This window comes from Bicyclus anynana, chromosome 5 (assembly GCF_947172395.1).
Source record: "Bicyclus anynana chromosome 5, ilBicAnyn1.1, whole genome shotgun sequence".
Taxonomy (NCBI): Eukaryota; Metazoa; Arthropoda; class Insecta; order Lepidoptera; family Nymphalidae; genus Bicyclus; species Bicyclus anynana.
The window spans coordinates 45,972-65,914 of NC_069087.1; the positions used below are offsets into that span (position 1 = coordinate 45,972).

General features: G+C 41.3%; 2 protein-coding genes across 3 annotated transcripts; both read left to right on the forward strand.

The window, feature by feature from the left end:
* Positions 1 to 2,789: 2,789 nt before the first annotated feature.
* LOC112052597 (protein-tyrosine sulfotransferase) lies at positions 2,790 to 6,092 on the forward strand. 2 transcript variants are annotated; one of them, XM_052881758.1, is made up of 2 exons: positions 2,790 to 3,102; positions 5,019 to 6,092. In XM_052881758.1, the coding sequence occupies exon 2, from the start codon at positions 5,088 to 5,090 to the stop codon at positions 6,066 to 6,068; it is 981 nt and encodes a 326-aa protein (XP_052737718.1). In that variant the 5' UTR covers positions 2,790 to 3,102; positions 5,019 to 5,087; the 3' UTR covers positions 6,069 to 6,092. The 2 variants fall into 2 exon arrangements, with proteins under 2 accessions (XP_052737718.1, XP_023947512.2); XM_024091744.2 differs by having other exon boundaries at positions 5,060 to 6,092.
* Positions 6,093 to 15,485: 9,393 nt separating this feature from the next.
* On the forward strand, positions 15,486 to 19,476 carry LOC112052590 (probable G-protein coupled receptor Mth-like 1). The gene is made up of 2 exons (XM_024091733.2): positions 15,486 to 16,848; positions 18,620 to 19,476. Exons 1-2 carry the CDS (start codon positions 15,782 to 15,784, stop codon positions 19,284 to 19,286), a joined length of 1,734 nt encoding a protein of 577 aa, XP_023947501.2. The 5' UTR covers positions 15,486 to 15,781; the 3' UTR covers positions 19,287 to 19,476.
* Positions 19,477 to 19,943: the final 467 nt, after the last annotated feature.

A 19,943-nucleotide genomic window follows, 5' to 3' on the forward strand; every position in this document is an offset into this window, starting at 1 on the left:
TGCATTGGATTTTTTAATTATGACGACTAGGAAAAAGGCCTCGCAAATGGTAGGCTATTATATTTATAAAGTTTGTTTAATATTTTGTATTCTAAAAGCATAATTTAAAAAAAAATATATATAATGATAATTATTTCACATGAATGTGATAGTAGATAGATAGTATAAAGGCTTGTTTGCGTTTCTATAAATAAAATATAAAAACAACATTCAAAGCCATTATTTACATTTACTTTATATTTTAATAAAAACTTTAATATTTTGCTGTTAAGTCAATAATAATATATCGAATATTTAAAATGTGACAATGTCATGAAAAGAAAAGTAAATTACCAATAAGAAATAATATTAAAGAGGTTTTCTTTTTACATATATATAAAAAAATGCTTAAATAATACAATTTTGTAAATAGGTAAATGACGAAAACGGTAAAATAATAATATAATAATACGGTAAAATGATTTATTATTATTACTATATTACTTGTATAGAAAAAATATTGTTTAATCAAAATAACTACCTAATGGAAGTCTATATTTTTAGCCTTATCTTTTTTATGGTACCGCAGTCCACAAGGAACCCTTATAGTTTCGTCATGTCCGTCTGTCCGTCTGTCCGTCCGCAGTTTAGCGCAGTGACTATTAATACTAGAAAGCTGTAAATTAGCATGAATATATAATATATAAATCTAAACAAAGTCGTACAATAATAGTAGATTGTTACACAATGGGCTAAAAAACCCATTTCAAACGAGGTATTTTTAGGACACGAGCCGAAGGCAAGGGCCGCCTAAATAGAAATTAAAATTTGAAAATTAAATGTAGGTACAAAATTCTACAACTTTGGATGTTAGCGAGATGCTTTTACCCGGTAACTTAATTTCCAACTACTGTGAAGTTGAATAATGAGTATGAGGGGTAAACATGGGAGATAATTGATTAAAAAAACACCATCCGTAAGTGTATGCACTTGTTGTTCTTTTCTCCACTTATTAAATTTTTCGTAAGTAGGTGTTTCATTTGTAAGTCTTTTTTGATCCATCTCCAAATTAGGGTCACCATTCTCACTAGATGAAGACAACAATTAATGTTGCGAAACATGTAAATTACGGTCACAAATTCATAATGGACTTCTCTAAAAAAATCAAGTATGGATTATTCACGGCAATTGTTTTTAAAATTCTCGCTTTTTAATTTTATTTTTCTTTCACATGAGAAAAGGCAAAAGTATTACACCGTACAGGATGTCCCATGTCTTCAAATCTCGCTCTATTCGCAACTCAATAAAAATTCAATAAAAAAATAAACGCATTCCACAGACAAAAACGCTGCATTTCATTCCAATTTTAAGTCTTTTATTTATTTTTCAAATCAATCAGGGCCTTACCTATAATTATTCTATTTCGAATAAAACCTCCTCCGTTTTATAGTAGGCTAGTGCTTGGCTAGTACTCGTAACAGACAATAATTAAAAAAACAAAATTACTTTAGCCCCTAGAGGCTGAAATGTTTGAGCAAGAGTAGTGAAAAATCTTGAAAAATATTTTTTAGGGTACCTACCTACATGTAAAGTGGGGATGAATTTTTTTTTTTGTTTTTTATTTCATAGTGTGGGGTATCGTTGGATAAGTCTTTGAAAGTTAATATATAATAAGGGGTCATTAACATATTTTGATTTAGGGATCAGTTTGTAAAATATTAAGCTTTTAAGAGCTAATTTTTGTTAGAGTCAAGTGTCCCCAGCCTCTACCGGCTAAACGGTTATACATAGGCTATTAAGCCTATTAGTTAACGGCTAATAAGCAATTACTATTTATCGAAAAATAGTCGACCAACTTAGAAAACGTAATTGCATACTAATTCCGTTGTTAGTTAAAAATATAAAGTTGTCAGTACGATAACTCAGAGTCTGTTAAAACTAGAAAGATGAGATTTAGTAAGAGTATGTATTTAATATACACATGTCTATAAAGTGGTAAAAAGAAAATTACAAAAAAAATTTTTTGGGGTTGCCAAGTCAGGATGAATTTTTTATTGTCTATTCTATAGTGTGGGTATTTTGTGGGTATAGTGTGGGTGTGGTATTTTTGTGCATTACATAAGGGATTAACGTGCTAACATAATCTACGGAACCCTACACTGCGCATGGCCCGATACGCACTTGTTTGGTTTTTTATTATTTGGTCACGTAGTGTGGAGGTAATACCTAGATGTCTTAACCAAAATAACCATATGAATACGACCTATCCTTCGAGGTCATTCATTAGTATCAGCCATATTTAAATCTCCCAATCAAAAAACAACACGCATTTTATTGATCACTTCCTATTTTACTACAATTTACAAAATATTTAATTTGTTTACATAAAAAAAGTATATTTACACTCAAAAAACTAAATGGACACACAAAGTTGGCAAATGTAATTAAAATGCTGGAGGCGGGCAACCCTATCACATATTTACATACCGCGCGGCTGTAGATATTTATTTCAAAAATACGGCTGAGTTACAATACTGCTTGTTTATATTTTTACTGTGGCAATGTGTTTTTTAGTCTGTGTAAAAATTACGCGTGGGTGTATTGCGAGTCAAATTTATAGTTGTGTGTAGTGTATGGACACAGAATATACTTAATGGTGTTAAATGTTTTCTATGTGTGAGTTTACTTCGTTCCCCTCAAAAAACGACAGACTTTTTGTTGGTGAATTTGGGTGCGAAACAAGTCCATTCTTTTTACTGGTCTAAGCTCTATACCTTATTATACATTCTACTCTATGTCGACAATTGACATTTAAGTTTTGAGTGTTGACATTTGACGTTTCATAAAAAACCTATAAATTGCACATTAGAATGAAAAATATTTATTATTTTCATTTCATTTCATGAAATCACATCATTGGATTGTAATTTGTGCCAAAGTATCCGTTTTCAGTGTTCACCAGCTTCAAGTTCAAACCTACTAATATTTGTGTTTTCTTAGTCATCTTTTAAGTCATATTCAACGAAATATTATTAGAAACTGAATTTAACAAATTTTTTATTCAGAGATGTGTTGGCAAAAGTGTAGTATAATTTATCACAGATACGGTGCAGTTTAATGTAGGTGAGTGAGTGATGTGGTTGCTGGTTGTCGGTACAGCGGACGCGTCGTCAGCCAGCGCTGTTAGGTGCTCTCATGCCGAGCCAGTCAGTGCTGCTTGGGAAATTTACTGTAAAACATTTTAAGTAGAACAATATCAACTTCCGCCGGCTTAGATCGCAAATCATCACACCTCAGACGACAATATCTCATGTAATATGTAATGGGTACCCTTCCTCACCCATAAAAGTATTTTAGCAATATCGGCTAAAGTAGCCACAAAACTAGTTGTCTGCATAAAAATCTAAAGTAAATATCTGATAATTATTGTAAATATTACAATAAAAATTCCACAACCAAAAAGTTTCCCACTGTAGTTAGGCAGGAGGATAGTGGCTACTGGCTACTGCTAACAAACTCTTGGCTCACAAAGAATGATGAGGTATGGCTCTCACTAGCTATCACTTCGTCGTGACAAACGTCCCTGAGGTTGTACATGAGTACTAAATGTGGCTAAGTTTCTACTATAATGTCTATTTTTAAATGGCTTTATATAAATTAGATTTGGAGTTGCACAATCTCTTGTGTTTCACAGTAATTTGGACTCATTACCTTATATAAAAATTCAGTTACAGTTTTCACATTATATTTCTTTCCATTTAAGTATATATCATACTATACTTTCTTGATGAGTACTATTTACTAATGAACAAACAAATTGGAATCCCTATTCAATAAGATATTTATTGGGTTGTAAAGAAAATTAATAGTGTTTTAAATAAAAAATTTAATAGAACAATTAACTATAATTATAATCATAAATCAATAAAGTTTTGAAATCAATATGATTATGATCTTCATAAAATAATGTATAGACTTCAAAATCTACACATTAGTTATTATTAACCAAATTATAAGTTTTATTTCATGACACTAATATCTTAGCACATAAAGAAATCCTCAAGAGCAATTACACTATTTTGAAAAGGGTTGTAACTAGTATTCTACCTTGCTTATCCTACATCTGTCAAACATGGGTCTACAACACAATGTTAAGACATAAAGTCATCACCTCACAATGTGCAAAGGAAAATAGCATCTTGAAACTAAAAAAAACTGATAAAGTAAACAGTATAAATTTTAGAAAAAAAAACCTAATCTCACATGAGACTAATTAGAGATGCAAATACTAAAGTGGAGATGGGCAGGCCACCTTTGCAGGCATAAGGACAAATGGTGGACCAAGAAAATTACATATTGGAAAGGTCCACTAGCTAAAAGAAAAGTAGGGAGGTCTGTAGGAAGATGGGTAAATGAAACCACTGCAGTGGGTGGCCAAGGTTGGACTGGCCTGACAAAGGAAAGAGATAAATAAAAGAAGATCTGGGAGGCTTTAAAAATGGGGAAAATAATGTTCGGGCGTCGGCTAGTCTTCGTAATAATATATACAAATGGGAAAGATCATTCTCACAAAATTTCAAAAACCGCTTGACATACAAAGATGAAATTTGGCAGGGAGGTAGTCCATAGTTACCAGCTCAGTATCAGCTAATAATAGATTTTCGATAGGCCTGGATTAGAGAGGTATAGAGGCTCTCACAAGTTTATATGAAAGTCTTTCATTTATTATGCTACAAACTTGAAATTTGGCGGGGAGGTAGTAAACAGTTTAACCACAGTATACTTATTGTACTGTGGTTTAACATAATTATAATTATTATTAGGCGTGAAATGACTAGTGATTTATAACGTCATTTTTAATTTGTTTATTGGTAAACAGTACTCATCAAGAAAGGCTGTAGTATAGTATATCTGTATGTATATAAAAGCTCTAATGTAACAAAGTTTCAAATGATTTTGCGTACTTAGTAACATTCTCTAACCTATGAATTTAGTTCACCGTTCTCGAAATTCGTCAACTCCGGTTTATCCATTGGAAGGTATGAGCCACGTGTGACCGCTGACGCACTTCGTGTCGCAGCGAGCTGACCGGGGCGGGCGCTGCGCACATGTGGCGCTGGGCGCGCGCGCGGCTGGCGCTGGCGCTGGGCGCGGCGGCGCTGCTGCTGTGGGCGTGGCGCGGCGCGGGCGGCGGCGGCGGCGCGCCGGGCCGCGTGGCGGGCCGCGAGCTGCCGCTCATCTTCATCGGCGGCGTGCCGCGCTCGGGCACCACGCTCATGCGCGCCATGCTGGACGCTCACCCCGACGTGCGCTGCGGGCAGGAGACGCGCGTGGTGCCGCGCATCCTGCAGATGCGCCAGCACTGGATGCGCTCGCAGAAGGAGAGCGTGCGCCTGGAGCAGGCGGGCGTGGGCAAGGCCGTGCTGGACAACGCCATCGCCGCCTTCTGCCTGGAGGTGATCGTGCGCCACGGCGAGCCGGCGCCGCGCCTGTGCAACAAGGACCCGCTGGTGCTGAAGATGGGCACGTACGTGCTGGAGCTGTTCCCCAACGCCAAGTTCGTGTTCATGGTGCGCGACGGGCGCGCCACGGTGCACTCCATCATCACGCGCAAGGTGACCATCACGGGCTTCGACCTGTCGTCGTACCGGCAGTGCCTGGGCAAGTGGAACCACGCCGTGGAGCTGATGCACGCGCAGTGCCGCGCGCTGGGCGCCGCGCGCTGCCTGCTGGTGCGCTACGAGGCGCTGGTGCTGGCGCCGGCCGCCACGCTGCGGCGCGTGCTGCGCTTCCTGCAGCTGCCGTGGAGCGACGCCGTGCTGCACCACGAGCAATACATCAACCAGCCGCACGGCGTGGCGCTGTCCAACGTGGAGCGCTCGTCCGACCAGGTGGTGCGGCCCGTCAACCTGGACGCGCTGGACAAGTGGGTGGGGCAGCTGCCGGCCGACGTGCGCGCCGACATGGCGGAGCTGGCGCCCATGCTGTCGGTGCTGGGCTACGACCCGTGGGCCAACCCGCCGCGCTACCAGGCGCTGCCGGACGCCGGCGCCTCCGAGCCGCCGCGGGAAGAATCTCCTCCGCCCTAGTATAAATATATTTTATCTCTTCTACGTCATGTTTTACTTACATACTATCTAGTCTTTTTGTTTTTATTAGTACCTACCTAGTACTTGAATTTTTAATATTAAGACAATGAAACACTGCCCGGCGCGAATAGTAAGTATATTGTTAGTCGTGACAATATTTGTTCAATAGGTTTGTATAAATATTTCAGAAAACAATCATTTCATTATTACAAAGGTCACAAGTATGATAGATTTTTGAACTTCGGAACCATAGATATACAACGGTCAGAGATCCGTACTAGGTACATTTTGTACAACTGATTATTACTATCAACTTCATTATTCGTGAGTAGCTTCATCTCGATGTGACGATCGACTTTTTTATTTACGAAAATTCTTGCTTCTGGTAGCTAATTAAGTTACCAGGAAATTTCTGAGCGTCGAAACGAGATAATGTACCACGCAATTTGTAACCTATTGCGGCCGTTAAGTTGTATAACTATTAATTGATCAACAGTAAAAGAAACATCTGGTTAGTAACAAGTTTTGATAAACTATCCTCCTCCCAACTTGTATCAATGACGAGGTTATTACTTTTTTATATTATTAAAAAAATTTAATAAAAAAAATACTGTCAGAATATAAGGGGTTTCACATCAGAAGCGGTTGTATGCAAACACAATTATTGAATGAAAGTCTGTCAGGTGTAACAATTCCCACTAAGAATGTTACCAATAAACTCTGAGTGGCAGAGAATGACTTTGAGTGGAGTCACGCACTTGTGAACGATGTGTGTAGGGATAAAGGCGCCTTTGACAGATATCTAACACTCGCCTTTTCCACTCAAGTCACTCTCCCCGCCTATCCCAAGTTACACTATAAAGAATTACACAACAAGAGATGTGGACGGCTCGAAACGCCACGAGCACACTGAAGTAGTCCGAACCGCAAGTTGTTGCAACGCGGCGATAACATTACAACCGACTTCAAGACCTAAAACGTACCCACTATAGTAAAAACTGAAAAATAACATCATAGTATGTTCTACCAGGTGATCAGTTTGAAGACGGTACTAAGCCAGTGTTGTATCAATTTAAGCCGTGTCTGAAATAACCACATTTCAATATTCATGGCTTCAATTAATACTCTGATTAGCGCCGTCTTCAGCAGGTAAAACATTATAATATTATGTTATTTTTAACCGACTTTCAAAAAGGAGGAGGTTCTACGTTCGGCTGTATGTATGTTTTTTTTTTTATGTATGTCCAGCGATAATTCAGTCATTTGTGGACCGATTTTGAAATTTTTTTTTGTTTTGAAGGGTTTGATTCCAGGGTAGTCCCATTTTTTACATGTCAGGATCTGATGATGGCATCCTGGAGAAATCGAGAGGAACTTTCGAAAATCGTAGAGACGGCTAGTGCGTTTGTTAGTGTTTCCATAAGTTATTTTAAACCACTACAATTTTATGAAGGTCTGGAGTTGGTCTGATGATGGAGCCGATACACAGACGATGGAACTCGTCAACGATTTACAGCAGGTACCTTTTGTTTGGGCTTGATTTATTTGTATTGATGAGAATTTTCCACCTAGATGTTTGTGACTGTATTAAGGGTCTGATGATGAAGACGAAGGACAGTGAAGAGAACTCCTCGACGGTTCACAATAGCTACCTTGTGTTTGGACTTGATAAATTTGTATTGATGAGAACTTTCCACCTAGATGGGTTGTGACTGTATTAGGGGTCTGGTGATGAAGACGAAGGATAGTTAAGGGAACTCCTCGACGGTTCACAGTAGCTACCTCGTGTTTTGACTTGGTAATTTTGTATTGATGAGAACTTTCCACCTGGATAGGTTGTGACTGTATTAGAGGTCTGGTGATGAAGATGAAGGAGAGTTAAGGGAACTCCTCGACGGTTCACAGTAGCTACCTTGTGTTTGGACTTGATAAATTTTATATTGATGAGAACTTTCCACCCATATGGATTGTGTCTGCATGGGTCTAGTGATGAAGACGGAGGACAGTCACCTTTCACGTTTTCTGAATATTCATACTACGTGTGGATAAAGGGGGAGTGAAATTTTGTATATGAGTTAAGGTAGTATTTTTAAAATTGGTATTGTAGGACTTAGATACTTATCATAAGAAAATGACGTTTCAACTAAATTGCTCATTAATTTTTGTTCACACTCAGTTAGGTGTGCTAACACTAAAAATTAAAATATAAAAATTTTAATAAAAAAATTCAACCGACTTCCAACTCAAAAATCAACTTAAAACTAAAAAGCAAAAAATAACATCTTACCTATGTGCTACCTTCTGATCAGTTTAAAGGCGGTGCCAAGCCAGTGATGTTTTAATTAAAGCCGTTTCTGAAAGAACCACAGAAATTGTGTAATTTAAACGGCTTGAATTAAAACATCACTGGCTTGGTACCGCCTTCAAACTGATCAGAAGGTAGCACATAGGTAAGATGTTATTTTTTGCTTTTTAGTTTAAGTTGATTTTTGAGTTGGAAGTTGGTTGAATTTTTTTTATTAAAATTTTTTTCACTTTTCATTTAGTGTAGTGGGTACGTTTAGATGTCGTTTGTATGTTGGGTACAGTTCGAATTGTTAATTAAGTTGTCCTGACAAATATTGGGAACATGACCTTTGTTTGATTTTTTTTATTTTTGTAATCCACTTCCGCTAAAGAAACCTGCTAAAAATATATAAAATACTTTTTTGTTATTCTTTGTTTATCTGTCTGTCCGTCTTTTTTGTTCGACCGGGCATCACGTTAAAACTACTGAATGAATTAAAATGAAACATGACACGATTTGAGACTATACTATGATGAAAAAGGATATATGATACTTTTTGTCGCGAAAATTAAATCTGAAAAGTGTTTTTTTATACATACATCTTTTGCTCGGGATTCCCCTACATTGTTATCTGTTCAGACCTTTGCTAGGGCGGGAGTTTCCTAGCGCCTAAAATACCCACGCCTTGGAGACTTACACCGAGTTGGAAATTACGTTGATAGAGTTGTAGGCAGGTATCAGACATAGATCTAGTTAGAGACGAATGTCAGTTAAACAAGCGGCTGTGGGTCGCACTGCTCTATCGGCACTCGGCTCATAGGATGAAGTATCAAATACGTACTTTGATGAGAAATTCCAAAAATTTGAAGAGTAACCATCGGTCGTTAGGTACCTAAGTCTACGGTTTGTAAAAGAATAGTTTATTAATAGGTACTCGTATCTACTGTTTTCTTACTCGATCTAACCAAGTAGCTGCAGCTATTCGATTTCATGGTAAAATAGGTAGGTTTAGGTAGGTACCTAAAGGCGACCCAGTTAATCTAAAACAAGCAGTTTTATTAGCAGTCTGTTATAAGTTATACCGACCTAGTAGGAGTAGGTAGGTAAGTAAAACTACGCATAAAAAATTTATATTCTCGTATTATCAGTAGGTACGGAGGCTGACCTATGCTACTCAGTACTCCGTCCACAGCACTGATATTGATAAGGTAGTACCACACACGCTAATCATAGAGTAGAATGTATTGCGGCTAATGCTGCAGCGGCGCCGCTGTGAACAGAAACGAAGCTTTATCACTATAATCTTAAATTAATATTAAGCGAGCGCTACACTCGCAGCGTTTGCGCCGCAAGTATTTCGCGAATTCGTCAACACTCAAGCTAATAATTACTCTATGACACACATATTGGGTACCTACTTATCGACGAGGAGACGCCCTTAGGAATCGTTCCGCCCATCTACTCTGCTTCTGCCTTCGGGCCCCATCATCGCTCAAACCCTCTTAAGGAGCCTACGACAGTTACACCATCAGGAAAGAAAAGGATTAGACGATAAAAATTCATCCTCACTTTGCATGTAGGGAAGGAACCCCAAATAGTAGATTGTTATATAAGGGGCTAAAAAGACCCATTATATACGAGGTATTTTTAGGGCACGAGCCGTAAGGCGAGGGCCGCCTAAATAGTAACCGAGTTTATAATGGGTTTAGCCCCGCGTGTTACACTATACTTTTCACTACAATTGCGAGAAAATAAGATAATTCAGTACCGTTTTCAATGTTAAAATTCCTTTTGCAGAAGCAACTCGCCACTTTTTTTTCTTGTCCCCAACTAAATTTGTGGAAAGGTCTTTGACCATACAGCCTGTTCAGACGTCAATGAAGTTCTTGAGAGAATTATCTATCGTGTGTTACCTTTTAGATTTATTCAATACATATTAATCTTTGAAGAGTCATCTGATTGTAATAATAAGTATAAACTTTTCCGATTATTATAAGTAGTTTAATCATAAAAAACCTTTTTCGTTATAGAGTAGGCTAGAACTCGGAATAGACAAAAATAATTAAAAAACAAAATTACTTTAGCCCCTAGAAGCTGAAATTTTATTTTTCACTACTCTTGCTCAAAAACACTGTCATATTACCACTCCACAGCGGGGCAAAACAAGCATTTCAGCCTCTAGGGGCTAAAGTAATTTTGTTTATTTAATTCTTGTCTGTTAAGAGTTCTAGCCAAGTACCAGCCTACTATAAAACGGAGGAGGTTTTATTCGAAAATAGAATCATTATGGGTAAGGCCCTGAATGTTTTGAAAAATAAATAAAAAAACGTTAAATAGGAATGAAATGCAGCGTTATTGTCTGTGGAATGCGTTAATTTTTTTATTTAATTTTTATTGAGTTGCGAATACAGCGAGATTTGAAGACATGGGACATCCTTTACGGTGTAATACCTTTGCCTTTTTCTCATGTGAAAAAAATAAAAAGCGAGAATTTAAAAAAACAATTGGCATGAATAATACACACTTGATTTTTTCCGAAATTTGTGACCGTAACTTACATAGTTTTCAACAATAATTGTTATTTTTGTCTTCATCTAGTGAGAATTGTGATCCTAATTTGGAGATGGATGAAATTTTCAATCTGTTACCATCAAAGTCGAGACGCATTTACTTAAATAGGTACTTACCTACGAAAAATTTAATAAGTGGAGAAAACAACAACGAATGGATTCACTTACGAAAAGGAGTTTTTTAAATTATTATCTCCCACATTTACCTCACATACTCATTATTCACCTTTACAATAGTCGGAAATTATGTTACCGGGTAAAAGCATCTCCCTTAATATCCAAGATTGAAGACTTTGTACATTTAATTTTCAATTAAAATAAATCATTGGATATTGTACTAAACTATTTTATTTTCTCGCAATCGTAGTGAAAAGCAGAGTGTAACACGTGGGGCTAAACCCATTATACACCCGATTTCTATTTAGGCGGTCCTCGCCTTACGTCTCGGGTCTTTTTAGCCCCTTGTATAACAATCTACTATTTTATTTTTTCTTTTCACCAACTTAAGTATAGATGTAATATAATAACCATACCAAATTTTATTTTTCTAGTTATATTAGACTTTGAGTTATCTTACTGACAACCTCAGAATACAGAATTTCTGTATACTGAGCTGACAACTTTATGTTTTTAAGTAACAGTGGATGCAATTTTCGATTTCCAATTACTTTTAAGTTGGTCGACTATTATTCTTTAAGTAGCAATTCCTACTTAGGAGTCCTTGTACTTATAGTTATCCTTGTAATTTCATTATATATCCTACCCTCGTGAATTTTTTCACGTACTTATCCATAAACAACCGTTAGTAACAAGCCGGTGATGTATTAATTCAAGCCATGTGAGAATATCTTTTAGATTTAGATTTTGCAGACAGTGTTGTTTCATGTGGTCCTGTCAGAAATGGCTTAAATTAAGACAACACCGGCTAAGCACCGCCTTCATACTGATCAGCAGGTAGAACATATTATGATGTTATTTTTCACTTTTTAGTTTAGTGGGTACGTTTTTAGGTTTTGAAGTCGGTTGTATTTTTTTTATTAAAATTTTTATTATTTTTCAATTTCTAGTGTAAAATTTCATCTCAAACGAATACATCAGACCCCTAATGACAGTCACAACCCATCTTGGTACAAAATTCTCAGCAATACAAATTAATCAAGCCTAAGCACAAGGTAGCTACCGTAAACCATTAAGGGGTTCCCTTAATTGACCTTGGTCTTCATCATCAGACCCCTAATAACAGACACAACTCATCTAGGTAGAAAGTTCTCAGCAATACGAAGTAATCAAGGCCAAACACAAGGTAGTTACTGTAACCTGTTAAGGAGTTCCCTTAATTGTCCTTGGTCTTCATCACCAAACCCCTAAATGACAGTCACAACCTATATATGTGGAAAGTTCTCATTAAAACAAATTAATCAAGCCCAAACACAAGGTAACTGCTGTAAATCGCCGAGGAGTTCCCTCGTCTGTTTTATGGCTCCATCATCAGATCGATTTTAAACCTTCATGAAATTGTAGTGCTTAAAAGTACTAAATGGAAAAGTATACGAACATACTAGACACCCATATAATTTTCGAAAGTTCCCCTCAATTTCTCCAGGATTCCATCATCAGATCTTGACATGATGGCAATGGGACCAAATGGGGACTATACCGTTTCAAACAAAAAAAGAATTTTTGTAATCGGTCCAGGCGTCCTTGAGTAGTCGGTGTACATACATAAAAAAAAAAAAATACCGACCGAATTGAGAACCTCCTCCTTTTTGAAGTCGGTTAAAAAACACATTAAAACGTATGCGTGTTTGTGTATGCGTGTTTAAAATGGGATGTGTATGAGAATGTGTGTTTGTGTTACGCGCTCTACACACGCCTGACGCCACGCCGCGAGTGTGGAGCGTTTAGTGTTAAATTGTTACTTTAGCGCCATCTATTAGAACATACCCAAACTGCGCTCGTGCGCGCTGACGACGCACTGCCATGCCATGTATCTAGCTAGAGCTGGCTTTAGAAACTTACGTTAGATGGGGCTTTTTAACTTCACTTCACAAACCTGCTCGCACGTATGATATAGTCATCCGCCTCGCGTATTTTGTGTAGGTATACAACTAATAAATGACGTTTTTATAATTGTAGTTTTTTTTAAACATGGCCATGATATACCATTTTAGAATCCTCAAAAAAAGCTCTTACATTTGATATCCATATTGCAATATTAGAAAAAAAAAATTTTTTTTCACCTCTAGTCTATAGCGTCTCACAGTCGTCTGTGTTTTAGTTTCACCTATCTAAGAACACTTGGGTTATTGAGACAAATCTTACGATATCCTAAATACGTAAATCCGTTCAGGGGTTTGGAAGATACGAGGTAATAAAGAATATTACATACATACATACAAGATACGCGCGAAAAACATAACCCTTCTTGCAGAAAAAAAAACAAGCTCAGTCCAGAAGTGTAGAAAGCAATTAGAAAACAGTCGGAACCTTAGATATTGGATAGAATGTTTTTCTTCTACATTATTTAATAGGTTTACTGTTTTCTAATTGCTTTCTACACTTCTGGACTGAGCTTGTTTTTTTTTCTTTTCAGGTTTTTTATACTTTATGCAGTCGGGTTTTTTATATGTATGTTCACCGATTACCTACTCGAAGACGCCCGAACCGATTTAATTTTTTTGATTGATAGGGTTTGCTTTCCGTTTGGTCCCATTGTAATCATGTTACGATCTGATGATGGAATACTGGAAAAGTCGAGGAGAACGTTCGAAAATTATAGGGACAACTAGAACGATTGTTAATGATTTCAATAAGTATTTTAGCACTACAATTCCATAAGGTCTGGTGTCGATCTGATGATGGCGCCGAAGCACAGATGCGGGAATCGAATTCAAAATTCAAAAATTCAAATTTGGACTTGATCATTTGTATCGACGAGTACTTTACACCTAGATGAAATGTGCCTGTCATTAGGGGTCTGGTCATACAGACAAGGGACTTTTAAGGGAACTCATCAACGGTTGACAGTAGCTATCTTGTGATTGGGCTTGATTAATTTGTATTGATAAGAACTTTACATCTAGATGGGTCGTGACTGTCAAAACAAACAAAAATTTAGAATATTCATATTTCGTAGGGAACAGGTAACGGGGAGTGATGTATACGAGATCGTACGTAATAAGAAAAATAAGTGTAATAACTGTACGAGAATAACATGGTGGTTTTGTTATCCAAATGTTTTATATTGTTTTACTCTTCATGTTATCACTAAAAATATTAAAATGAAAAAATTTAATAATTAAATACAACCGACTTCAAAATCACAAGAATGTTTCTACTTAACTAAAAAGTGAAAAATAACATCGTATGTGCTACCTTTTAATTAGTATGAAGGCGGTACTAAGCTTGTGATGTAATAATACAAGCCGTTTAAACCATAAAGATTTAGGATTTTCAGGAACAGCTTTCATTAACACAGCACTAACTAAAGGTAGCACATACGATGTTATTATTTACTTTTTAGTCTAATAGAAACATTCTTGCGATTTTGAAGTCGGTTGTAGGTATTATTTTATTAAAATTTTTTAGAGCTGCAGATATAAAAAAATGTCCATAAATCATGAATAAAATGCGAAATGGAATAGGGATAAAAACATTTAAACCCTAAAGGGTTGAAAAAGTTAGTCTTTTGGATAAAAGTATAAACCCATGCCAAGTAGTAGCGGCGCGCGGCGCGGGCGAGCTGGCGGCGACTTCAACGCGTGCGAGGCTGCGGCGGGCTCTCGCACTCGCACTTGGAAATGTAATCATTATTGTTTCGAGAACATTAAAATGCTGATGTCGGTACGGAAAATTATTTACTCCATCGAAAATCATTTATCATTTTCGTAGCGCAACAGATATTCTTTTATAAGTAAACAAATCATGCAAAAAAAAACCGGCCAAGTGCTTGTCGAGCCACGCGCAGTGTAGGCGTTCCATAGATTAAATTAGTACTTATTAAATAATACAAGTAAGGTAAAGGTAAGTATACCTTAAGATAGACGATAAAAAAATCATCCTCACTTTGCATGTAGGGATTTTTTTTTAAAAAGGAAGTTACTACGTTCTACCACCTGATCACTTTGCAGGCGGTGCTAAGCCGGTGATCTGTTAATTTAAGCCGCTTCTGAAAGAGTTACATGAAAGAACGCTGTCTGAAAAACATAAATCTTTACGATATTCTTACATGGTTTGATATATACATCACCGGGTTGGCTCCGTCTTCAAGTGGTCTGGAGGTAGAACATGTAAGTATGATGTTATCGTTCGCTTTCTTAGTTTAGTCGGTACGTTTTATGTTTTAAATTTTTTTTTATCTTGTAATTGAAACACTCGTACAAAAATAGTTCCTCATTCGGAAAGCTTTAATAAGAAGAGGTCTGATTATAATGAGTGACTTCGCACCCGCGAGCACCAGCAGCAGCACCTCGGGCCGCGCCGGCTCGCTGCGCCGCGCGCTCGGCCCGCCCTCGGGCTTGTGCCGTCGCGTCGCGTCGCGTCGCGCGCTGCAGCGTGCAGCCGCCGGCCGCGGGACTCCACGCCCGGCCCCCGCGCCCGCCGCACGCGTGCTCTGTGCTCCTCCTCCCTCCGCCCGACGACTTTCAATTCGTCACGCGAGTCGTGAGTCGAGCCGAGTTCGTTTCATCAGTTCAGTCACTCCCGAGCCCTCGCAGTGAGAGCACGCGCGCCCGTGCCGTGCGCCCACACACACGTGCTTCTGTGACGAGCGAATGTTGTGTTTACAAACTGTTCCGACGGCGACCGGTGCAGTGATCGTTGTCGGTGACCGTCGCACGGGCATGCGGTGAGCCGCCATGCTGGCGGCGGCGCTGCTGGCGCTGCTGTGCGCGCGCTGGGGCGGCGCGGGGCAGCCGGCGCCCGCCGCGCTCGTGCCGCGGTGCTGCCCGCCCGAGCGCGAGCTGGCGCCCGACGCGCTGCGCGTGGACGTGCTGCGCGCCGAGGACGTGCCGGCGGCGTGCGTGCCCGCGTCGCGCGCCTGGGCGCCGCTGGTGTACGCGCCGGTGCGCTCGGCCTTCCTGGAGCGCGGGCGCGTGCCGGCGCACTGGCGCCTGCAGTACGAGCGCGTGCCGGCGTGCGCGGGCGGCGAGCTGCGCGTGCTGCGCGAGCACGCGGCGGCGTACGCGCTGCTGGCCAACAGCGGGCTGCTGCAGCTGCGCGGCGCGGCGCGCGGCCTGCCGCCGGAGCGCTGGTGCGCGGACGCGGGCGTGGCGCTGGCGTGCGCCGAGGACGCGGGCGGGCGCGGCGTGGCCAAGTGCTGCGCGCCGGGGCACGCGTTCGACGGCGCGCGCTGCGTGGCGGCGCCGGCGCGCGCGGAGGAGACGCTGCGGGAGCTGCGCGCGCGCGCCAACGACAGCGCGGTGGGCGCGGGCTGGCCGGCGTGCGCAGAGGGCTCGCAGTACGCGGTGGCGGGCGCGCTGGCGGCGGCGCGGCTGGAGGCGGGCGGCGCGCTGCGGCTGGGCGGCGCGCGGCTGGAGGCGGGCGCGTGGTGCGCCGAGGCGGTGGGCGCGGAGGCGGGCGCGCGTGTGCTGGCGTGCGCGGCGCGCGCGGCGGGCGCGGCGCCGGGCGGCGCGCGGCGGCTGCTGTACGGCGCGGGGCTGGCGCTGGGCGCGCTGTTCCTGGCGGCCACGCTGGCGGCGGGCTGCGCGCTGCCGGCGCAGCACCACGCGCTGCACTGGCGCTGCCAGACGCACTACGTGGCGGCGCTGATGCTGGGCGACGCGCTGCTGGCGGGCACGCAGCTGGCGGGCGAGCGCGTGCCGCCGCCGCTGTGCCGCGCGCTGGCCGTGTGCATGCACTTCCTGTTCCTGTCCGCCTTCTTCTGGCTCAACACCATGTGCTTCAACATCTGGTGGACGTTCCGGTGAGTGTCGCGCCAGCGCCAGTGCTAGTAGCTAGTGCAGTGCCAGTGGAGTGGGAACTACTTGAGGGTCGTGTAGTTTAAACTCGTAGCGAATATCTAGATAGTAAACATTGAACAAACAGACAGCACCGACAAAGGTACATTTATCTCGGGAAAGTTAGCTTGAACCTGACGGTACTAACACAGAATAAAGTATATCCAGAATGAGTCTTCGTAATACCAACGTAGTCTTGCCTGACAAATACCTCGATTTTGAGAAAAAAGATCCAACAAAACAAGTGAAGTGTAATTTGTGACTACCATGTTTTAGGGTTGGTTTTTGTAGTGTAAGGAGTTTTTGTAAAACAATTTCTTCAGGATTTTTTATGATTTTTCATGATTTTTAATCAGCCGTACTATAGATAGATAGAGATTAGGTTATTAAAAATACAAAAAATATATAAAATGACATTTCTAAGAACAAAACCAAGTAAACTTACAAAATAAACAACATGAAAACAAAAAAAGAACATACATACCTACTCTATTATATTGTCCGTGGATTGGATGGGTTATAATTTATAACCCATCCATTATAACTTATAATCGGGACGAAATCACGAAAGTAACAAGTAGTTACGTTGATCCCTACTTTTAATTTTTCCTAATTAAGATAAACACACAGGTTCATGTAACGTGTAACGTTATCTCGAACGTCAATATAGTAAGACTAATAGTTAAGTATACTACATTAGTAATATTTTACCACTTGGCTAGAATCTACTGTATACCTAATAAAAAAACACAGTTTTTATAACTATACAGTTTTTATACACACGTAGGTACGTCGCGTCGCGTGGATTAAGTACGTCCATTACAGTCCGGCCAAATTCGACCAAAAAAGCTACATATATTCCTACCAAGCTGAAAATGAGCTTTCTTAACACTGAAAGATTTTTTCAAATCAGACCAGTGTTCCTGAGATTAGCGCGTTCAACTAAGGTCAAAGGTTAAAAAAATTAATCACTTGAAAATTACGGATTTTAATAGATTTTTTAAATTGACGGAAAAGTATGAACAATAAATTAAGTCGTAAATAAAAACCGGCTAAGTGCATATCGGGGTTCGTGCCGTGTCAGGTTCCGTAGTTATATACGTCACCAATGACGACTTAGGACTATTAGTTTTACGTTAGTTTATTTACTACAACTCTTCTAATTTTAATGCCTAATTAGCTGTGACAGTTTTACACCATCCACATAGACATATGTATGTCTGTTCGTCTGTGATTAGCTACGAGATTTAATTAGTAGGTATTTATTACCAACTAGATAGTAAGACGTAATCTAGCACGAGTAGGTACTCCTACCGTAAATGTAACAAGATTTTACATTTTCGGGATCCGTTTGTGATAGTATTTCTTCCCTAACCCTACCCTACCCTGTACTGTATAGTAGGAGTAGGGTAGGGTTAGCCCTAAACTGTCCTTATATCCCATATTAGAAGTACGATCAAACTCCACAGGGTGTGCAAATGAAGTACCTGGTTTAGGAGTCCATCGCGGATAAACAACGGGACACGTAATTTATATTGCCTACTACGGTATACGGATTATACTACGGTAAAATTGTACACAGTAGTAATTTATAATAAACAATTACCTATTATCTATTTTAGGGAGTATTTAATGATACCTGGTAACACTAAGAGCTAAGTAAATAACTATCCCCACTTCACACGTTGGGAGGTGACGTACCTAGTGGGCACAGAGTGAACAGCGGCGCCGTTGCAGGGACTTCCGGCCCACGTCGCTGGAGCGCGGGCAGGAGGCGTGCCGCCTGCGCGCCTACTCGCTGTACGCCTGGGGCGGGCCGCTGCTGGTGGCGGGCGCGGCGGCGCTGCTGGACCGCCTGCCGCCCGGCGCCGCGCCCGGCGTGCTGCGCCCGCGCTTCGCCGTGCAGCGCTGCTGGTTCTACGGCGACATGGAGATCCTGGCCTACTTCTTCGCGCCCGTGGGCGTGCTGCTGCTCGTCAACCTGGCGCTGTTCGCGTCCACGGCGCGCCAGCTCACGTGCGGCCTGTGGCGCCGCGACGAGGTGAAGAGCACGTCGGAGCGCGCCGCGCTGGGCCGCGTGTGCGCCAAGCTGGTGGTGGTCATGGGCGTGACGTGGGGCGCCGACGTGGTGTCGTGGGCGGCCGGCGGGCCCGAGTACGTGTGGTACGCCACGGACCTGCTCAACGCGCTGCAGGGCGTGTTCATCTTCCTGGTGGTGGGCTGCCAGCCGCACGCGTGGGCCGCGCTCAAGCGCGCCGCCGCCGCGCTGTGCGCGCGCGCGCCGCCCGCCGCCGGCCCGCTGCCCAGCGCCTCGTGCGGCGAGTCGCTGACGCACACGACGGCGGCGCCCGCGCCCGCGCCCGCCGCCGCGCCCGCGCGCGCGCCCGCCGAGACGGCGTGCTGAGCGCAGTGTCGGCGTCTGTACATAGTAGGCTAAGCGTCGTGTATGTATGTATCTGTATCATATTGTGTACTCTGTGTTAATTTATAACGAAGTGCGAGGTGACTGAAGGACTGATGGACTGATGGACTGACGACGAACCGTCCCGGGGAACGACTCGTCCGAACAATAAAACTGATTGTGAAAATAATTACATTTGTTTTTGATTGACTCGTACACCCCGACCTGCGATGACGTCGACTGGGCGGCGCAACGCAAACATGACAAGAGTATATTATTATCTTCAAGTCAAGTTTTTTGAAAATGTTTTAAAATATCTGTCTACTTGCCTAAAATTGCTACTAAATTAAAAAAGTACTTTTTATATTTTATTCCAAATTGCGCTTTACTTTAGTAGGTATATCAAATGAATGTTTATTTAATGAATCAGGCATCACCATGTATTTTATGAAACCCATGTTAATGCGTGGCTTCAAATAATTCTCGTTGACATCTGACAATGAGCGGTACACAGTTAACAATGAATAATGCTAACTATTTTATGTATTATAAATGTTAGCTTTCTGTATTCTCAGTTGAAAACAAAAAATACTCGTGAAAGAATTATTTCGATACGTTAATTAATTCCCGAGATATAGAATTATACAGTGAGCGCGCGTT